The sequence below is a fragment of the Cryptomeria japonica genome, chromosome 7, assembly GCF_030272615.1.
Source record: "Cryptomeria japonica chromosome 7, Sugi_1.0, whole genome shotgun sequence".
Classification (NCBI taxonomy): Eukaryota; Viridiplantae; Streptophyta; class Pinopsida; order Cupressales; family Cupressaceae; genus Cryptomeria; species Cryptomeria japonica.
The window spans coordinates 461,531,856-461,550,152 of NC_081411.1; the positions used below are offsets into that span (position 1 = coordinate 461,531,856).

The 18,297-nt window shown below is 35.9% G+C and overlaps 1 protein-coding gene across 1 annotated transcript; it reads right to left on the minus strand.

Moving 5' to 3' along the window:
- Window positions 1-308: 308 nt before the first annotated feature.
- Window positions 309-16,956, minus strand: LOC131065717 (polyadenylate-binding protein 2). Its single transcript, XM_058000314.2, has 9 exons — window positions 16,335-16,956; window positions 3,865-3,983; window positions 2,927-3,583; window positions 2,677-2,754; window positions 2,477-2,566; window positions 1,960-2,100; window positions 1,501-1,680; window positions 1,174-1,386; window positions 309-1,025 (listed from the first exon to the last, which is right to left on the minus strand). Exons 1-9 carry the CDS (start codon window positions 16,567-16,569, stop codon window positions 783-785), a joined length of 1,956 nt encoding a protein of 651 aa, XP_057856297.2. The 5' UTR covers window positions 16,570-16,956; the 3' UTR covers window positions 309-782.
- Between the last annotated feature and the right edge of the window lie 1,341 nt (window positions 16,957-18,297).

The following is an 18,297-nucleotide window of genomic DNA, read 5'->3' on the forward strand; positions in this document are numbered from 1 at the left end:
TGTTTACTTGCAATTTAAAGCATCTTAAAAAGACAATTGTAAGACAAATCAGTTTAAATACAACCTCTCATATCAGGAATATATATGTCGCATGTTCCGTAAGATTTCCAAACTTCTCAGAAACCAAAACAAAGTCTGTTAGTTAGAGAAAAATACATGTGTCACTTATTCTCTTAATAAAAGTCTACTTCATGGTATAGGTCACTGTGTTCCCTTCTAACAATACATAGTTTTAAATCATACAAGCATTCATCAATTGTTTCTACAACAAGTAACGAATACAATCGCCAGAGCAAACATTCACAGGATAGCCAACATATCAAATATTTGTACCAGCAATTAAAGCATCTTAAAAGATTGTCAACAATTTAAACATAACACCTCTCAAATCAAGGAAATACATAGAGAGAGAGAGAGAGTGGTCATGTTCTCTGAGATTAGTAAGCGAACAATATATAAATCACTTGCTCTCTAATAATGATCTACTTCAAAATCCACACATGCCAAAACAAAACCTTTTAAGTTAGAAAATTATATATAGGTCGCTTGTTCTCTAATAATGATCTACTTCAAATTCCACACATGCCAAAACAGAACCTGGAAGTTGAAGAACAAAATAGAGCTTGCATGTCTATTAGTCTGCTTCAAACCTCGCAAGACAAAAAAAAAAACTCGAGTTAACATGCTATTGTAAATTTCCTATGTTTCTCTAGTTATTTAGCCCGCATACTAGAAACTCAGTCCACTCTTGAAAAAGTAAGTAAACTAGAGGTCTCATTGCCTCAAGAAACAAGAGGCTCATTTATAGACAAAGCTGCAAGCTGATCAGCTGGAGCAGTCGCCTGAGCTTGCGCAACATTTCTCAGAACATCCATGGCTTCTGCAACCTTAGCCTTTAAGGCATCAGGAGATTCCAGTAGATGGAGAACCTCAGGCTGGTCCATTTCCAGAAGCATTCCAGTAACTTTAGCTGCATGATCATGTTCCAACTGATCCACCAAAGGATACAGACTTTCTCCAAGCATCTGCAAATAGCATCCCTGTGCGTTAGGAAAAAGGGTAATAAAATTCTACAAATATAAAACAAAGCAATAACGACATCCAAACTGTCTAAACATAACATGAATTTGTTCAGAGCAAGCTTTTATGGAAGCAAAGGATCCTGATCCTTACCGTCCTCTGTTGCTCAGGACTTGCATTTGCAAGAGCTGAAGCCAAAGTACCAATGGGCATGGGCTGTGCTATAGCTGACTCGGTACCACGTAAAGGAATACCACCCATGTCTAGTGGAACAGGAAGCATTCCTCCAGCTACTCCAGGCAAATGCATGTCATTAACATTCCTTCCAGGCAGATAACGATAAACGCGATTATTCCGAGGTAGCATCTGTTCAGACAAGCAGAGGAGAAGAAATTTTATAATACATGTAAACTAGATAAAGATAGTTAAAAACCAAAATTCATGTACAATAATTCAAAAATGCAGATAGAAGTATTTTGCCTGTTGAGGTATAAGTGGCATCTGCTGCTGCTGCTGTTGTATGGGTGCAGCTCCACTCCGCCTAACATTAGATCGTTGTCCCTGTTGTGGTTGAACAAGAGGAAGATAGAAATTTGGAATAGGTGCATTTCCTGGCCTCATACCAGGGACAAGCTGCTGCTGATAACCAAATCCAGCAGCCTGCAGCAAAATTGGCATCACATCACAAATTACCAATCATCACAATCCTGGATGAGGAACTTGCAAAAATTTGAAATGGTTTTCTAGGCATGACATGCTAAAAAGACAATTTGTTGTAATATAAGAACATTAGGATACAAGTAAAAACTGATGAAAGTAGAGCTTTTTATTTCAGGTCACCAAACAAAGGCTGATGCACATCCTTTCCTTTGATAAGATAGCATTTGCAAAGAATCAAAATGAACTCTGAATTGATTAGCATATAGATATTTCATTTACTTGAGGTGGCATAAGCGCAGGTGGTCCCTGTCCATAGAACATTGGTTGGCTTAGACCAGGACCTCCAGGAGGGTAAATGGGAAGACGAGTTGGCATAGCTTGAGCCACACCAACCGGATTTCGCATTTGTGAGAACTGAGCCTGCATAAAACAATCAAGAGAACCCCAAATTAGTATGGCATGCCACCCACTGACAGACTAATAATCCCAACCAACCAAATAGACATTCTGAATCAATAATTGCCAAAGTCATACAATTACAGCAATATCTTGAGTAAACAAACACAATCCAGCAGTAAACACACACATATAGTTCATCGTATGCTTTATAGATTAGCAACACACACTGGGAACCCTACAATTCCTAAATTCCCACCCGAACTTATCCAATAATACCCTCCCACCCCCTCTATCCTCATGAACACCCTTTTCTACACTTTTCAGAATTAGTTCTATCAAGATAACATAGGTCCATACTTAATGTCTTATGCTGTGAAATAAGAATAGAAAAAAGTACCTGTAACCTTGCTCTTCTCTCTTCTTTGCGCTGAGCCAGAGCAACATAGAGTGGCTTGCTGACTACTATTTTCCCATTCATTTCTGCAAGCTACAGACAGAAACTTACAATCTTAAGACATGTGATATCAGAAGCAAGTTTCAGTAGTTCAAAATATTTAATGAACATTTTCATTCAACTAGAGAAAAGCCATTACTTACAGCTCGAGATGCTTCATCTGGAGTTGAGAAGGCCACAAAACCAGAGCCCCTACTCTGCCCATGGGGATCTCTCATTACCTGAATGATTTTGAAAATAAAATAAAATTGTGTCAGGAATGAACCAGTAGTTATAGAAGAACACATCACATGATAAATTTAGTAAATCTATACAAAAAAGCCAGGCAAAAGTAAAAGTAATATAGATATTTTGATCATTTATCTGAATCAATTATAAAAAGCCATGCCATACCTTGCAAGAAGTGATGTTACCAAACACAGAAAACAGTTCCCTCAACTTCTCATCATCAATGCTATCATCTAGATTCTTTAAATAAAGATTGACCCCTTGAAGTTTCTCAATCCTCTCTTTTAGCATCTGTTCATATTTCCCTTTCAACTCAGACTCTCTCTCAGACTTCTTCTGTGCTTTTCCAACATACCACTCCTTGTCTTCAACTTTCTTACCATTAAGAAATTCAACAGCGTTTGCTGCATCATCTGCATTTTCAAAATTCACAAACCCAAAACATCTTGACTTTCCTTCTGAATCCCTCATAACTACCACACTTGTAATTGATCCATACTCTCCAAAGCTTCTCTTCAAATCCTCATCAGTGGTTGATTCTGATAAATTTTTAACAAAAACATTATTAAACTTAACTTTTCCATTTGCTTGCTCACGTTCCTGCTTTCTCATAAATGGTCCAACAAATACTTGTTTGCCATTCAAAAGCATCCCATTCAGTTTCTCTATGGCATTCTGTGCTGCATCATCTTGTTCAAATTGCACAAATCCGTATCCTTTAGATTGCCCTGATGCATCTGTTGCAATCTTGCAAGAAAGAATAGGTCCAAAATTTGAGAAAGTATCATGCAGAGCTTTGTTGTCTATGGCTTTGTCAAGGTTCTGTAGAAACAATGCCATGTAGTTTTAAAGAGTCAGATAAGTGTGATTCACATACAGATGGAAAAGTTGACAATAAGTTACTTCCTTCAACATAACCAAATTTAACACAAATCATCACCATATACAGGCTTAAGAAATAATTTTCACATTCATACAAGGCAATACAAAGAAGATAACAAAGTCTATTACCTTGATAAATATATTTGCAGCTCCACTCTTGCTTAAGAAATAATTTTCACATTCATACAAGGCAATACAAAGAAGATAACAAAGTCTGTTACCTTGATAAATATATTTGCAGCTCCACTCTTGCGTATGCTGGGATCGCGGTGTGAATACATTATTCGAATAGGCTTTCCATTAATAGGAGTAAAATTCAGTGCCTCTATGGCCTTACCAGCTGCAGAAATCATAATCAGATTCATATTATTAAATTTTGATACAAATAAAAAGGATAACTTACAACATGAAAAACCTAAATTTACTCACAAAACAATCATATATTAAAAATTTATACACAACTACAGAACATATGAATATAATAAGCCACCATTGAACTAAAGCCTAGCAAAAAGTGCTTCCTGAGCAACAGATTTACAATAAGCTTCACTGGCAGATCATTCCCATGGCCAAAATACTGTACACAGATACTACTCCCCACAGTGGACCATCACTGTGATGCAATCATAAAACTGTATAATTGTAATGAGTCTTCCCATATTTCCTTTTATTAGAATATGTTCTTAACTAAATCATCTTTGAAGAAACTGAATAATTGGGGAAAAACGGAAAAAAAATGCCATTAGTAAATTAACATTTGGTTATCTGGCATTTTGGGGATGGATGATGATAACAACCCCCAATTGCTCCTTTTTTTCCAAGTAATCAAAGGACCTTTTAAATCTTGGGGTCTATTTCTCAACTTTACCGTGTAACAATACTTGTGTACTAAGTCACAGAGTTCGCCGAACCTCTGGCTTGGAGTTCGAAATTCGGCGAACCCATAAACGCTGCCAAAAAATTGTAAAAATACACCTAAAGTTCGTCCCGGTTTTCGAAGCATTTTTTTGTTGGCGCTTTTTAGGGTTTATGTCATTTTTTTTAATAAATATTATCGCACCGCGCAGAATAGGGTTTTCTGTTTGTTTTTCCACTCGCGTTGTGCCTGTGCGTCGCGTGTTCGTGCCTGTGCGTGCCGTGTTCGTCCCTGACCCTGCGTGTTCGTGCCTGTGCGTGTCGTGTTCGCGCCTGCTGTTGGCGCCTGTGTGTTCGCAGTTCGCACCCTGCGTGTGTTCGCGTCGTGATCTCCATTCGGGCGCCTGTGTGTTTGCGCCATGATCTCCATTCGGGCGCCTATGTGTTCGCGCCGTGATCTCCATCACCCTACGTGATCTCCATTCGGGCCTGCGTGTTCAGCGTTCAGGTACGCCATTATTTCTTCCCACCTTTTTTTTTATATTTTATAATAATTTATTAGATATTATTAATATTTTATATTCTATATAGATTATTATTTATTTATATTTAAATGTTTTTATATTTTATATTTATATTAAGATATTAAGATGTTTTATATTTATATTAAGATATTTTATATTTATATTTAAATGTTTTTATATTTTATATTTATTAGAGATATTAAGATATTCTCCAATCTTTTATATAAATATTTTTATATTTTTATGTTTTATTAGATATTAAGATAAATTTTATATTTAATAATAATATTTGTATTTTAGATAAATTTTATGTTTTCTAATTTATATTTTAAATAGATGTTTTTATATTTTATATGTTTTATGTTTTACATAAAAAGATAAAACATGTTTTAGAAGATATATTCAGATTTTATAATAAAAATTGATATATTTTTGTTTTATGCTTATTGAAATATAATTTAATATTACTTTTCCTTTTTAGAGTCAAAAGTAAAAATTTCATATATTTAGTTTTGATGTTTTTTAAATAGAATGTAAATAATTTAAATACTAAATATCGTTTTTCTTTTGAAACATTACAGATTGTAACAAAATGCCTCCTAAAAAATCAGATTCTCTAGTATGGAAATATGTGACACATGATGGTAATGAGCTCTTTTGTAAGGAATGTAAGAAACCTTTCAAAGGAAGTTTAACAAGGGCAAGAGACCACTTACTTGGAATCAGTGGGGGTAAAGGAGGAGGTGTTAGTGCATGTCCAAAAGTGACTGCAGAAATGAGAGCTGGTTTAGAAAGAGAACAGTCCTCTTCGATTGTAGGAATGCTCAAGACGACACAAAAAAAACAAAGAATTCAAGAGGATGTGTCCAGGTTCACATCTATCTCTTCCTCTTCCAGTTTACCCAATGCCTCTTCCAGTTTACCTAAGGCCACAAGTGCATCAGGAGAAAGTGGAACACTGAAAAGCTTTTGGAAACCAGTAGAGAAACAATAAGTGGATGATGCATTTGCTGATTTGTTTTATACAAGTGCCATTCCATTCAACGTGGCAAGAAATCCTCATTTCCGTAATGCAATTCAGAAAGTTGCAGAGTTTGGCAAAGGGTACACACCTCCAACTTCAGAGGCTTTCAAAACAACTCTTTTAGAGAGGTCAAAAGATAGAGTGACAGAAAAGTTAGTTGAGGTCAAAGCTTCTTGGAAAGTAACAGGTTGCACCATATTGAGTGATGGATGGTCAGATATATGTCAAAGGCCATTGATTAATGTTTTAGTAGCTTGCCTTGAAGGTGTTGTCTTCTTGAAAGTGATTGACACCATGAACCAGAAGAAAACTTCAGAATATATTTTTCAGATACTAGATGAAGCCATTCTTGAAGTAGGGGTGGAAAATGTGGTTCAGGTGGTTACTGATAGTGCAGCGAATTGTGTGGGTGTTGGGAAGCTGATTGTAGAGAAGCACCCACAGATATATTGGAGCCCATGTGCAGCCCATTGTCTAGATTTGCTACTTCATGACTTGGCAAAATTCCCATGGATACATGAAGCAATCCATAGAGGAAGAGCAGTGGCAAATTTCATTAGAAACCACCGTCTCACATTGAGTCTATACAGGCAACATGCATCTAGGGAGTTGTTGAGGCCTTGTGACACAAGGTTTGCTTCATTTTATATCACTTTGAAAAGAGTGATTGAAGAGAAAGCAGCTTTGAGATTGGTTGTTTGTTCCAATGAGCGGGAAAGTTCAGCACTTTCTAAAAGTGCTAAGGGGAAGAAAATAGAGCAAATCATTTTGAGTAGCAACTTTTGGGAGAGTGGAGCAAAAGTTTTGAATATATGTGGACCAATTGTTGATGTTCTTCGTATGGTGGATGGTGACACTCCTTGCCTTGGCATGCTTTATGAAAGCATGGACCGTTGTAAGGAATCTATTCAGCGAGCACTAAATAATGTAGAAGCAGAGTACATGGAGATTTGGGAGACAGTTGATTCCAGATGGAAGATGATGCACACACCTTTGCATGCAGCAGCATGCTATTTGGAGCCTAAGTTATTTCATATTGATAGACAAGCTGATCCTGAAATCATGCCAGGGTTTTATGAAGCCATTAGCAGGTTTGAACAAGATAGAACAATTGCAGGTCTAATTAGAGACCAAAGTTGGAAATACAGGAGAGTAGAAGGGTTGTTTGGAATAGAAGCAGCCCGAGATGATATGACACGAGATGAGGTACCTGGCTATAAATGGTGGATGAGCTATGGAGCACAAAATCCTGAACTACAACGCTTTGCCATTCGAATATTGAGTCAGGGAGCCAGTTCATCAGCTTGTGAGAGGAACTGGAGTTGCTTTGACCACATCCATTCCAAAAAGAGGAACAAGTTGCTGTCCGGAAAGTTGGGAGATCTTGTCTACATTCGGAGCAATTTAAAATTGTTCATGAATAGATCAGCAAATGACTCCACATCTTCTTCACAACAACAAATTTCAGAAGGCATGGTAACTGGAGTTGCAGATGAGCCTGAGGATGACTTTGTGGATGATGAATTGGGCAGTGATACTGATGATGATGATGCTACAGCAGCAACTCAGCCATGTGCTCTTGACGACCTAGAGCTTTTTTGAAGCTCTATAGTCTTGAATTTTGATTATACCTTTTTGACTAAAAACATCTTCGCAGTCTTGATGACTTGTAGGCTTGTAGCTTTTTTGAAGTTCTAAAGTCTCGACGTTTGATTGTATCTTTTTGATAAAAAAAAACTTGACAATCATGATATCACATGTTTCCTATGGTTTATATTAAGAATGTTGCAATCTTAACTTTATATTGATAATTTGTTGGATATATTACTAATTTAAAAAAAAAAATTATATAAGGCGAATTTGATGCCGAATTTTTTTTCCGAACTTTTTGCCCTTGCCGAACTTCATCCGAACTCCATAGCTGCCGAAGTCGAACTTGAACTCGAACCTTGTGACTTAGCTTGTGTACATGGCTTCACAAGCCCCCAAAACAGAATCACCTTTTCTTTGTTCACAGCAAGAACCCATTCCAAAAGAAGACCTGCAACATTCATATGGTTCATAAAAGTGATTCAGTAATGCAGAGACTTCATATGACACAAATCATTATAGAGTCTGCTACCCGTAGATAAACTCGCTTGGCATTCTTCTTCATCATATGTGATCTGTAAATCAGATTGCAGCAATTCGATCATCAGCTAAAAAGTTGTCATTTTTAGTCGAATTTGCAAATAATCTTTTCCTTACCATTTTGGTTTCAAAGCCAAGTCAATTCCCAGTGCTGAAGAGACCTTGTTGTGGTCTGGAACATCAAGGGAGGTCAGAAAATAGGGGAACAGATGGAAAAATGCAGTACCCTGTAATTGGAGACAAAGCCACCACTTGCATAAAATGATTTCATTATTGCCTGGCAGTTTCCACAGTCGGGGGTTCATGCAAGAGATGATTATGCAACCACCCTAGTTGTTAAATTTTTGCCACATCGACAGGCAATTTTGTCATTGTCTTCTGGATATAAAGAAACAGTTGGAAACAGTGTCCCTTCTTCTACTCTGCATCTATTTGGTGAAGAACTTAATCTTTTCAAGGCATGGGGTATATTGAATGAAAGTGAGGAACATGTGGCCAAATTTGGCACTTGAATCAGTCTTCATGTATTGTTTAGCTTTCTAGAACAGCAGATTATAAAGAATTTTCATTGAGTTGTGAAAAGCAAAGTATATGTTGAGCTCAGTTGTAACGAGTCATCAACTCATTTCTGGTTCTAGAGATTCTCATAATCAACTCGTTTCTAAAGTGAATGAATTATAGGGATTGGGGAGCTCAGGTAGCTCACTCTTGCTAGAGTCTTCACCAATAAGTGTTTTGTCAGGCTAAATTTAAATATAAGTTCTTCAGTCTTGTATGCTTGTTTTCCATACTGTTCTTAGCTCTTTCAAGCATTTTGAAATTTCTATGGATGTTCCTATGAACTAAGTAAATGTTTTTAAGTTTTTCATCTTATATTAGAAAAATTGTTATGCTAGTGTGAAATCTATAGGTGCACTGTTAGGGCTAATCTGAGTGGTCTAACAAAATGGTATCAAAGCAAAGTTCAAATTTCCTGCAAAACAGTTTGCTGTGATTAAAAGGTAGACAAATAGTGATTACAGGTTTGATGCCTGTGACTATTAGTACCTAGAACAGTCCATAGACACGGCAAGATATAAGGATAGAGAAATGAACGAGGATGAGACAAAATTCCGTAGATTGAAATTAGTGGGTATGTTGAAAGGCTTCAAAGAAATGGAGTTGGAACAGCCCTATGGCTGTGAGAATAGCTCCCTCCTCAGTTTCCATTTGTTGGATGCACAGCAGCTACTTTCCTTCACAAGGCTAAAATTTTCCACTCTTACCTGATATGAAAGTTATGCCATCTTTTTGAAATTGTTTAGAGTTCCACCTATTATAAAATGAGAAAACTTCAATTTATGATTAAAACAGTTTTTCCCCATATGCTATGAGCAAGAAACGGCCATCAAATGGTGGCATTTGTATCAACAAAGACAACAATAAATTGTACAAGAATACCCTTAGTGGATTCCAAAAAAAGGTAGTATAATTAGCAAAAGATGTAATGAGCTGACAAGTGGTGATGAAATATACTGGGATATTGTTAAGCACACCAACTCGAGGGGACTGTTTTGATGGACAAACCAAAGGATATTGATGAGGTTCTGATACCGTCACTATAACTATCATATGATTCTTGCATACTTTGCTGCAAATTTTTTTTATCTCTATATATCTGTATGTTTAGATATCCATTTTAAAAAGAGCATCCATTTAGGTTTGGGTGTGAGCCAAAATTAATATCCATTCACCTTGAAATGAATATCTGTTTCCCTGAAGAATTTTCCGCCCCACTTTTTTGCTCCTTTTTAGTCCCCAAACTTCTGCTTTCACCCTTGTCTTAAAGTGCTATCTATATATGTGTGTGTGTGTGTTAAAGTGCTATCTATATATGTGTGTGTGTGTGTGTGTGTGTGTGTGAAAGTGTGATAGAAATTTATAAAAAGAAAAAACTGTGTACCAGGGACACATCACCTACATTTTCAGGCCTCTACCCTCTATAAGATGTTTTGGGGTTAGAGAGGGTCAAAAATGCCCCCCAATAGTACCCAATTTTCAAAATAAATCAAGCATGTTCCCACAACACCAAATTCCCAAAGAAACAGCAAGGCATGGATAGCAGTCCCTGGGACAGCCAAGGGATTTACAGGCATCCCCCAACCATCCCGGGGACAATGAACCATCACCTACAGTTCAGTAGACGAGTAATTTTTCTAAGTCAAAACAAAAAATTGACCAGAACAAAAAAAATATGGATTTTGTTGAGATTCTGAAGCCTCAACATAGTTACCAAGAAGAATCCCTTTCCCAATTGTAAAAAGGGCATTAATTTGAAATAAGTATCAGGAAGCGAGATCTATAACTTCTCGGATGGTTTTCTAATTGCATAAGTGGAAGTTCAGCTGGAAATTACAAACATTTTAGTATGAGGAATATATGCTTATAGACTTATAGTGGAATGCTCCTTGGCTACTGTCATGGATTTCATTAATTTCCAAAGAGTTGTGCAGTAAGGAAACAGACCATTTTGGATTAGTGGTGTACGTGTGAAATGTGGGATGATCTTCTATATCGATTCACACCACTATCTTCGCAAGAATGCTTGCTATTATTCGAGACTTGAATGAAATTGTTCGGTCATGTTGCATAAAAGACAAGGACTAAAATTGATCCAAATAAGATAAATGTTATCAATGATATAGGAAAATGAAAAGATGTTATCCAAGATTTTTATTTTCTCGGACATGTTAATAGCTTGTTGCCACACTAATTAATTATTTTGAAAATTATCATTGCTTTTAGTCAGTTTTATTTCATTCATGTGAGAATCAAGCACAAGAAATGAAACACAGATTACATAGAATTAACATTTTGAATAACGCCTACAGCAAAAAAACATTTGAATTCAAGCCTCTAAAATTTCAATTACCTGAAGTACCTATAAGTGCCTTATATTATCTCTAAAATTACATTATTTTTTTCTGATTTATGATGATCGACTATCAATATTATGATAAGAATATTTAAAATTTCATAAGTTTTTGAGTTTACCCTTTTTTCATTAGCAATCCTGTCCCCTAAAAGATGGTCTCCAAAAAGTTCCATCCAAAAAATAAGCCCCCTCATCCCTGAACAAGAGCTCAGTATAACCTAGAAAACTCAAGCCTCAAATCAATTGCACTTGTCCAGAAAAAGATTTTAAAAAATAATTTTATTTACTAGTCCTTGGGTCGTCCATCAAAGTTTGAGAATAATGTCTCTTTTGTACATCCTTTACAAAGCCAGCTTTTATCATCTTGATGACCATTTCAGACATCTACATCATGATGGTGCCAACTATCATTATGCAGTTCCCTCCAAACAAAATCTTTTCTAGGTCATAAATTGGATTCATATTAAAATATACATCCACTTATTTTATACGTGAGCTGCAGCTGAAGGGCTGGGAAGAGGATTTTAACCTGGCCCAAACCAGGTGAGGCCACAAAAAAGGGACATCATCCCCAGCATTAATGCGAATAGTACAAACCCGTGAGCACAGTTGCCCATCAAGGGCACAAAGCCTGCAAGCACACTAGCCCACCAAGGGTTTGGAGCACAAAGCCTGCATCCACACATAGGTTCAAACCTGCAAGCACATTAGATCGGCAAGGGCACAAAGCCCACAATCACAGTAAGATTCCAGAGATTTGAACTTTGGTGGCAACAACAACAATGCCACAACTTATCCATCACACTATGGCTTGAACCCAAAATATACATACAATTTTTTAATCCATACATACACAAGGTTCAATTTTTTCCTATGCATCAAATGTGGAAACCTGAAATGATTTGGGTACTCTTAATAAGCATTTTAAGTTGATTTTCTCTTCTAAGATGATTGTTACTTTCCCTGATTCAAATGATCAATGTATCTTCTCACATCACGATATGCACGGAAGTCATTTTAGCCTGAAATATTCATCATTGGTATGTAAGCTCTCCATTGTTTCCTATTTTATCTTCATTAAAAAATTCCTTGTTTCACATGATCAATATATCTTCCCACCTCACAATAAGCACGAGTGTCATTTTAGCTTGAAAATTTGATTTGTGTTCATGTAAGCTCTCCCTATTTTATTTTCATTAAAATCTCTTGCTTCCCTTCTTGTATTCTTTCCATGAGATCTTGGGCCCCAATAGAAGGCTCTTGCTTCCCTTCTTGTATTCTTTCCATGAGATCTTGAGCCCCAATAGAAGGCTCCCTTCTCAAATTCTTCATGTAATATAGTTTAACCTCCTAAGCTTCCATTCTCTCTAGCTCTCCATTTGAGTCTTCTCTTGGCCCTCTTCTACCTCTCCTAACCCCAGTAGCATTAAATCCCCTTTAGGCCAGCCATCTTTATTTACCCAATACTCAACCAACTTCAATACAAAACTAATGTAGACAAGTTAAAGATTAATTCAACAAAACACCTAAAACCTCCTACAAATCAAAGTGCACAAGGAGGTTTAAATAAATTTCTCCCCCTGTTTGTATTCAAAGCTTAATCCAGCAACAAATCTTCAATAAATTCAAATAATTCCGTCCGCAAGATAAGAAATATTAGTGTACACAACTCCAATTCAAATAAGAGAAGTGTGGCTTACCAAAAATAAAATAAAATTTAAAGAAAATGACTTCTAACATGCCTTGGACGCTTGAAATTTCTGTCTTGTTCAACATGAGAAGCAAAAACCCACAAAACTTAGTCTTAATCTTCAGTATAGGGGTCTAGAAATGCTGAAAAAAGTTACATCCTGCTACCCTTGGACCTGTTTCCCAAGTCTTGCATTCCATTCTCTTCTGTTGTAATTGTTAATGTTTTAGCAACACAGAAATCTGAAACAAGATACACAGAATTTATCCTGGGAAAACCCTCCACATGAGGGTGAAAAACCCAGCCCACTCAAAAAATGAACTTCATTATATCTCTGAAAATGAATACAACTGTTGATTGTTTCAGATTACTATCAATCACAATAAGATAAGATAAGTTTGATTCTCTACAGATCAATCATGACAATTAAGTCAAATGATACATCACATATACATTCTACAAACCTTCATAAGTCTGAAAACTCATAAAATATTACTGATCAACTTGCTACAAGACAAAATTCTCCATACACATTATTCTCAACTTGCTACAAGACAAAATTGGAAGCCAGCAATATGACTATCAATCTGCCGAAGAAGAAGAAGACCACGAAAACAGAAGAGCGATATACATAAAGAATTGCAAGGCAAGTGAAGAGGCTCCACGATGGAAGGGGAAGAGTCACCCACAGCCACATAAATATTCCACCAACATCCACATAGACATCTCACCGACAGCAGTCAAAGCAATGCAAGAAAGAAAACAGTAACTGAAGCCACAAATTAAATAAGAGACGTTGGAGAGGAGAATAGATATCATTTTAGACCTCTATCGCAGCTATAACTTTAACAGTAATTGATGGGCATCATTTAAGTTTGAAAACTTCACCATTAGAGAGAAATATATACATTTTAGTCTTCCCACATTTACATTTATGGCCAAAGCAGTAAAACAACAAAACTCAAACTGATTTTAGCTCACAGAAGGAAGTCCCATTACAGTTTCTTTATTATTCACCATCTTATCTGCAATTCAGATCTCCGATTCCCTCTAAAACATTCTTCTAAGGCCTTCTAAATGTTCAGGTAAGAAGGATGAGCATTTTCTGCTCCAAAAACTAGCTTTCCTCCTTTTCCTAAACATCCCCTTTTGGCCAAAGCTTCCTTTTTATTATTTATTTTGCTGTTGCTGTGTGGACAAAAGCACTTTAGATCCCCCTAAATTGCTTTCCAACATTCAGTTTCAATGTTTCATTTCCAAATTCATCCACAACCGCAACTGTCCACAACTAAAATTCACTACGTATGTGCCATTTTTTAAGTTTCGCAGTGAGTTGTGCATATTTCATCTCAGTTTGCCTGCTGTCCCCTGGTTTCTTGGATGTAGTTTTGTTTTTGAATTATGGCCTATCGCTTGGTTTCACACTCTTTTCATACTATCTCCAAAACAATGGACCACAGTGCCTTGGAATGTGGTGGATGGTCAGAGATGCAAAATAGTGCTAATTACCAACAATAATAAGATCCCTCTATATTGCACCCCAATATTTCCTTTCCAACACCTCATCCACGCTCTCAACCATTCCCAACTGGAATTCACTATTTTTGTGCCAACTATTTTTTGTTTGTGGGTGAGCTGTGCACATTTTGGCTCTCGGTTTGCCTGCTGTCCCTTGGTTCCTTGCATGTCTTCTGATTCTCAAATTATGGCTCTTGCCCGGTTCCACATTCTCATTATTCCATCTCCAGAATGAGTGCCCATAGTAGCTTAGAATGTTGGAGATGTTCAGACATGCAAGAGTGCTAATTACTATTCTCCTGAATTATCTCATCAAAATACCATTTGACGAGTATAATCAATTTTTTAAGCCCATAAACACCCAAAAACTATGAGATTTAGTTAAGCAATAATATCAGAGTAAGACAATAAAACTGATGATCCACTGATAAAACCTAAACTCAATTAGAACAAGTATGGAGAATAGAAAACATAATATCTGCTTAATACGATGTGTTGCTAATCATTACAAAAAACAGGCATTGACCACACCAATACAAAGATGTATACTAAGTCAAGGTGCAAAGAGAAGAGACTTTATCATGTGCAGAGAGAAGAGCCTTTATCATGTGCAAAGAGTTGAAAACAGCTAATGGCTATGCCAGACATGAAAGGCTAAGACCAAAACCATCTATTTAAAATATTCATTCATGAAACAACATAAGGAATTAATTTTAAGTATTTAATCTTTGAATTTCCCTTACCTTCATAAACATTATTTTAAAGTAGTACAAGGTGCTGAAACCACTTCGGACCTATTCAATCACTCTATGTATAACTTGCCTAGTGGGTAAACATTTCGATAAGATGTCTGATATAAATCTCTTGACACAATGCTAAACTAAACTTGTACTCTTACATTATCGTACTAAGTAAAACAATAAATGATATTACCCCCATGAAAGCAAGCCTATCTCTGCTGATTTATGGGTTATTGTAATGCCACAGATACCAGGGAATGATATTTCTTCACAAAAACTTTACTTTTACAGACAGGGGTGGTAGTTTGATTTGAAAAGGAAGCAACACTACGAAATGCAATAAGTAAAAACATTTAATTATTGTCCTAACGGTTCTTCAATGTAGTGGATTTTCATTTTGATGCCAATCAACACAGTTACAGTTCAGCGATAAGTTATCCCTAATCAATCTAAATCTCAAGGAAAAAAAGATCCAAAACCAACCATTATATATCATATTATTGTAGCACGACCAACATAATTTCGGAATCGAATACCGAGTTATATAGGCTATCAAACGACAAAAGCTAGATTTTAAAGCCCAATTCTGTGTAAAAGAACCTCTCAGACGACAGAGCGTAAATTTTCTGGTCCACTTAATTGTGTAGAAGAACCTATCGGAGCACAGAATTTAAACTGCGTTCAAGATAAATGTGATATTTACATGAAAGGATTTTATTAACAACATTGCAAAGAGAAGTCTGATCATCTGGTTCTCCTCAAAAAATTGACTTGCCAGCAAAATACATAACTCCCCTCTTAATTTTTGCCAAAACCAACTATCTAGGAAAACGGGAAAAGCGAAGCAATACCCCATTATAGTAGAACTTCTTATGAAAAAGGGCTCTACTACCAAGGTAATTGCTCAGCTCTCGATATTTGCCTGCCTGACTGAACAGTAAAAATGATAAAAACGGAGAACGAGGGTAGGCACGGCAGTGACTAAGTGCGTTACCACAATGAAGACCCAGGTAAATTGCCTGGTAAGCCTGTCGACTAGCTAGGGAAGTTCGTGCCCTAAGAGATTAGGTCTTGAGCAAGGAATATGGTAATGCAAGCTGTGCCCAGAAACTGGGACCCAGATTGTGCTCCAATAAGCCATGGAACGGACAACTCCAGTAAATTACCGATCAAAAAAATACTAAAGAAAAACTGAGAACGAGAAACAAAACCTACACTGAAAGCGAGAAACAAAACCTAACTGATAAAGAGCATGATAAACCCTTAAAATACAGATGAAAGCGAGAGCATGCATACCATTTTCAGCAGAGCCGTAATTTACATAGGCGTAACCGAGAGAAGTCTTGGTAGTGACATCTCTGCAAACGCGAACAGAGGTAACGGGAGCAATCTGCTGAAAGAGCTCGTAAAGCTGACCATCCGTAACATTGGGCTCCAGATCCCCAACGTACAGCGAGGAATTGTTGCCCGCCTGCTGCTGGCCCACACCCGCTGCACCCAGGGGTTGGGGTTGGATTTGAACCTGTGCCATTTCTCCTCTAATTTTCTACTTTTTTTTTATGTTTTCGAGAAGCGTTTATTTCTTCTCTTCTTCAAAAATAATAGCAGAGCCGCCGTCAAACTCTTCAAAAATACACTCTTAAAAATTTTCCAAGGGACGAAACCGCGAAGAACTCAACGACAGGAAGAAAAATTTAGCCTTGCGTAGATCTGTAACAGATGGAAAAAGGAAGGGAATGAAGATTATTTTGAATTTTTGCATAAATTTTTTGATTTTTTTTATTTTTCAAAGAAGTATGGGCCGAAGCTCCATTAACACAGAAATGGGTGCGAAGGGAGGGCAGCTACGGACTGCTCCGCAAACGGTTTGCTCGCCTCCTCTACTATTTTAAGGGCAAAATTAGGTCAAGTTCTAAATTTCTTATATAATTAGTTAATTCTCTGCTTTTATATTTATTATTTATGGATAAGGATCGCCATATGCCTAAGTCGGCGTATGATGGTCAATTGACGAAACGAATGGGGATGGTTTAGGGTTTTCGTTATTTATTTGGGATCACCTAATTAAGATTTATAACTAGCGCTTGCACCAAATGAAGGTGCAATGGCAGATAGTAAATATATACTAAAAGTTTTGCAATTGCCAATCTATCATAGTAACTATTATGAAATGCATCATTAAAATTTATTGAAGTCTTAGATTTTTCAAAATGCATGTATGTTAATGATAAAATCAATAATTTATGATCTAACATGGACATTCCTTTTATTATGCATCATTGTTTTCTATTATTTTTATTAATTTTTTATATTTTATTCACTAAATTTTTAATTCACACTTAAATTTACCATTTACAACGACTTAGGCCAATCCAAAACCAAAAAAAAGAGAACAAACAGTCTATAAATGTTGCTTAAATGAATTTCGAAGAAAGAAAAATACATTATATAATAAACAAAAAATATTTATTTACATGACAATTATGTTTTACTTAAAATATAATTATTTAAAAATTATTTTATATTTATAATAAACAAAAATATTTATTTACATGACAATTATGTTTTACTTAAAATATAATTATTTAAAAATTATTTTATTTTATTTACATTGTTTAGTGAATAACCATTTTATTTACTTTATATGTAATGATTCCATGAGAGAAGGTCTCTAACATTTGAATAAGGTTATTTTTCTTTTCAATAATGTAAAAAATATGATTTAAATATTTAAATATTTTTAAAGTAATTAAATAATTTACTTAATTATTAATTTAACATTAAGTAATTGTCAAATTTATATCAATTTTTTGTTTTAAAATTCTCTATTAAAATCTATCCATTGCTACTTAATTATAATTTTTTATTTAATTTACTTATAAAAATGCAGACTGATTTCACATTAGAACACTACCAACATTATTTTAGTCAATTAAAAATAGATATATCTAAATAATTATACAAATTAATACCAATTAATACCGCACAATAGTGAGAAATCTTATTTTTTTATTTTATCTTGTTTGTGGCATCATGCGAAGAACATGGTTATCTCACCGAATAGACGTGAGTTTAAACACATGGTTGAAGCACTAGATGGAAAGGGAAAACGTAATAAACGTATTTGTTTGCCACGAGACCACCACAAACATATTAACATTTCCGATGAAAATTACAGATTCATTTTCGACGTGCCTGAGACAATACCAGTGGGCTATGCCCACGTTAAATAGCCTATCGGCTAATGAGGGAGAGGAGA

What these genes read in the sequence shown, in the direction of transcription:
- LOC131065717 (XM_058000314.2), bottom strand. Translation starts at nt 16,569, where the DNA reads ATGGCACAGGTTCAAATCCAACCCCAACCCCTGGGTGCAGCGGGTGTG. An exon ending in CTGCAAATATATTTATCAAG is followed by an intron (nt 3,584 to 3,864) that starts GTAACAGACTTT and finishes TTGTTTCTACAG; the next exon opens with AACCTTGACAAAGCCATAGA. An exon ending in GTCCTGAGCAACAGAGGACG is followed by an intron (nt 1,026 to 1,173) that starts GTAAGGATCAGG and finishes TGCTATTTGCAG; the next exon opens with ATGCTTGGAGAAAGTCTGTA.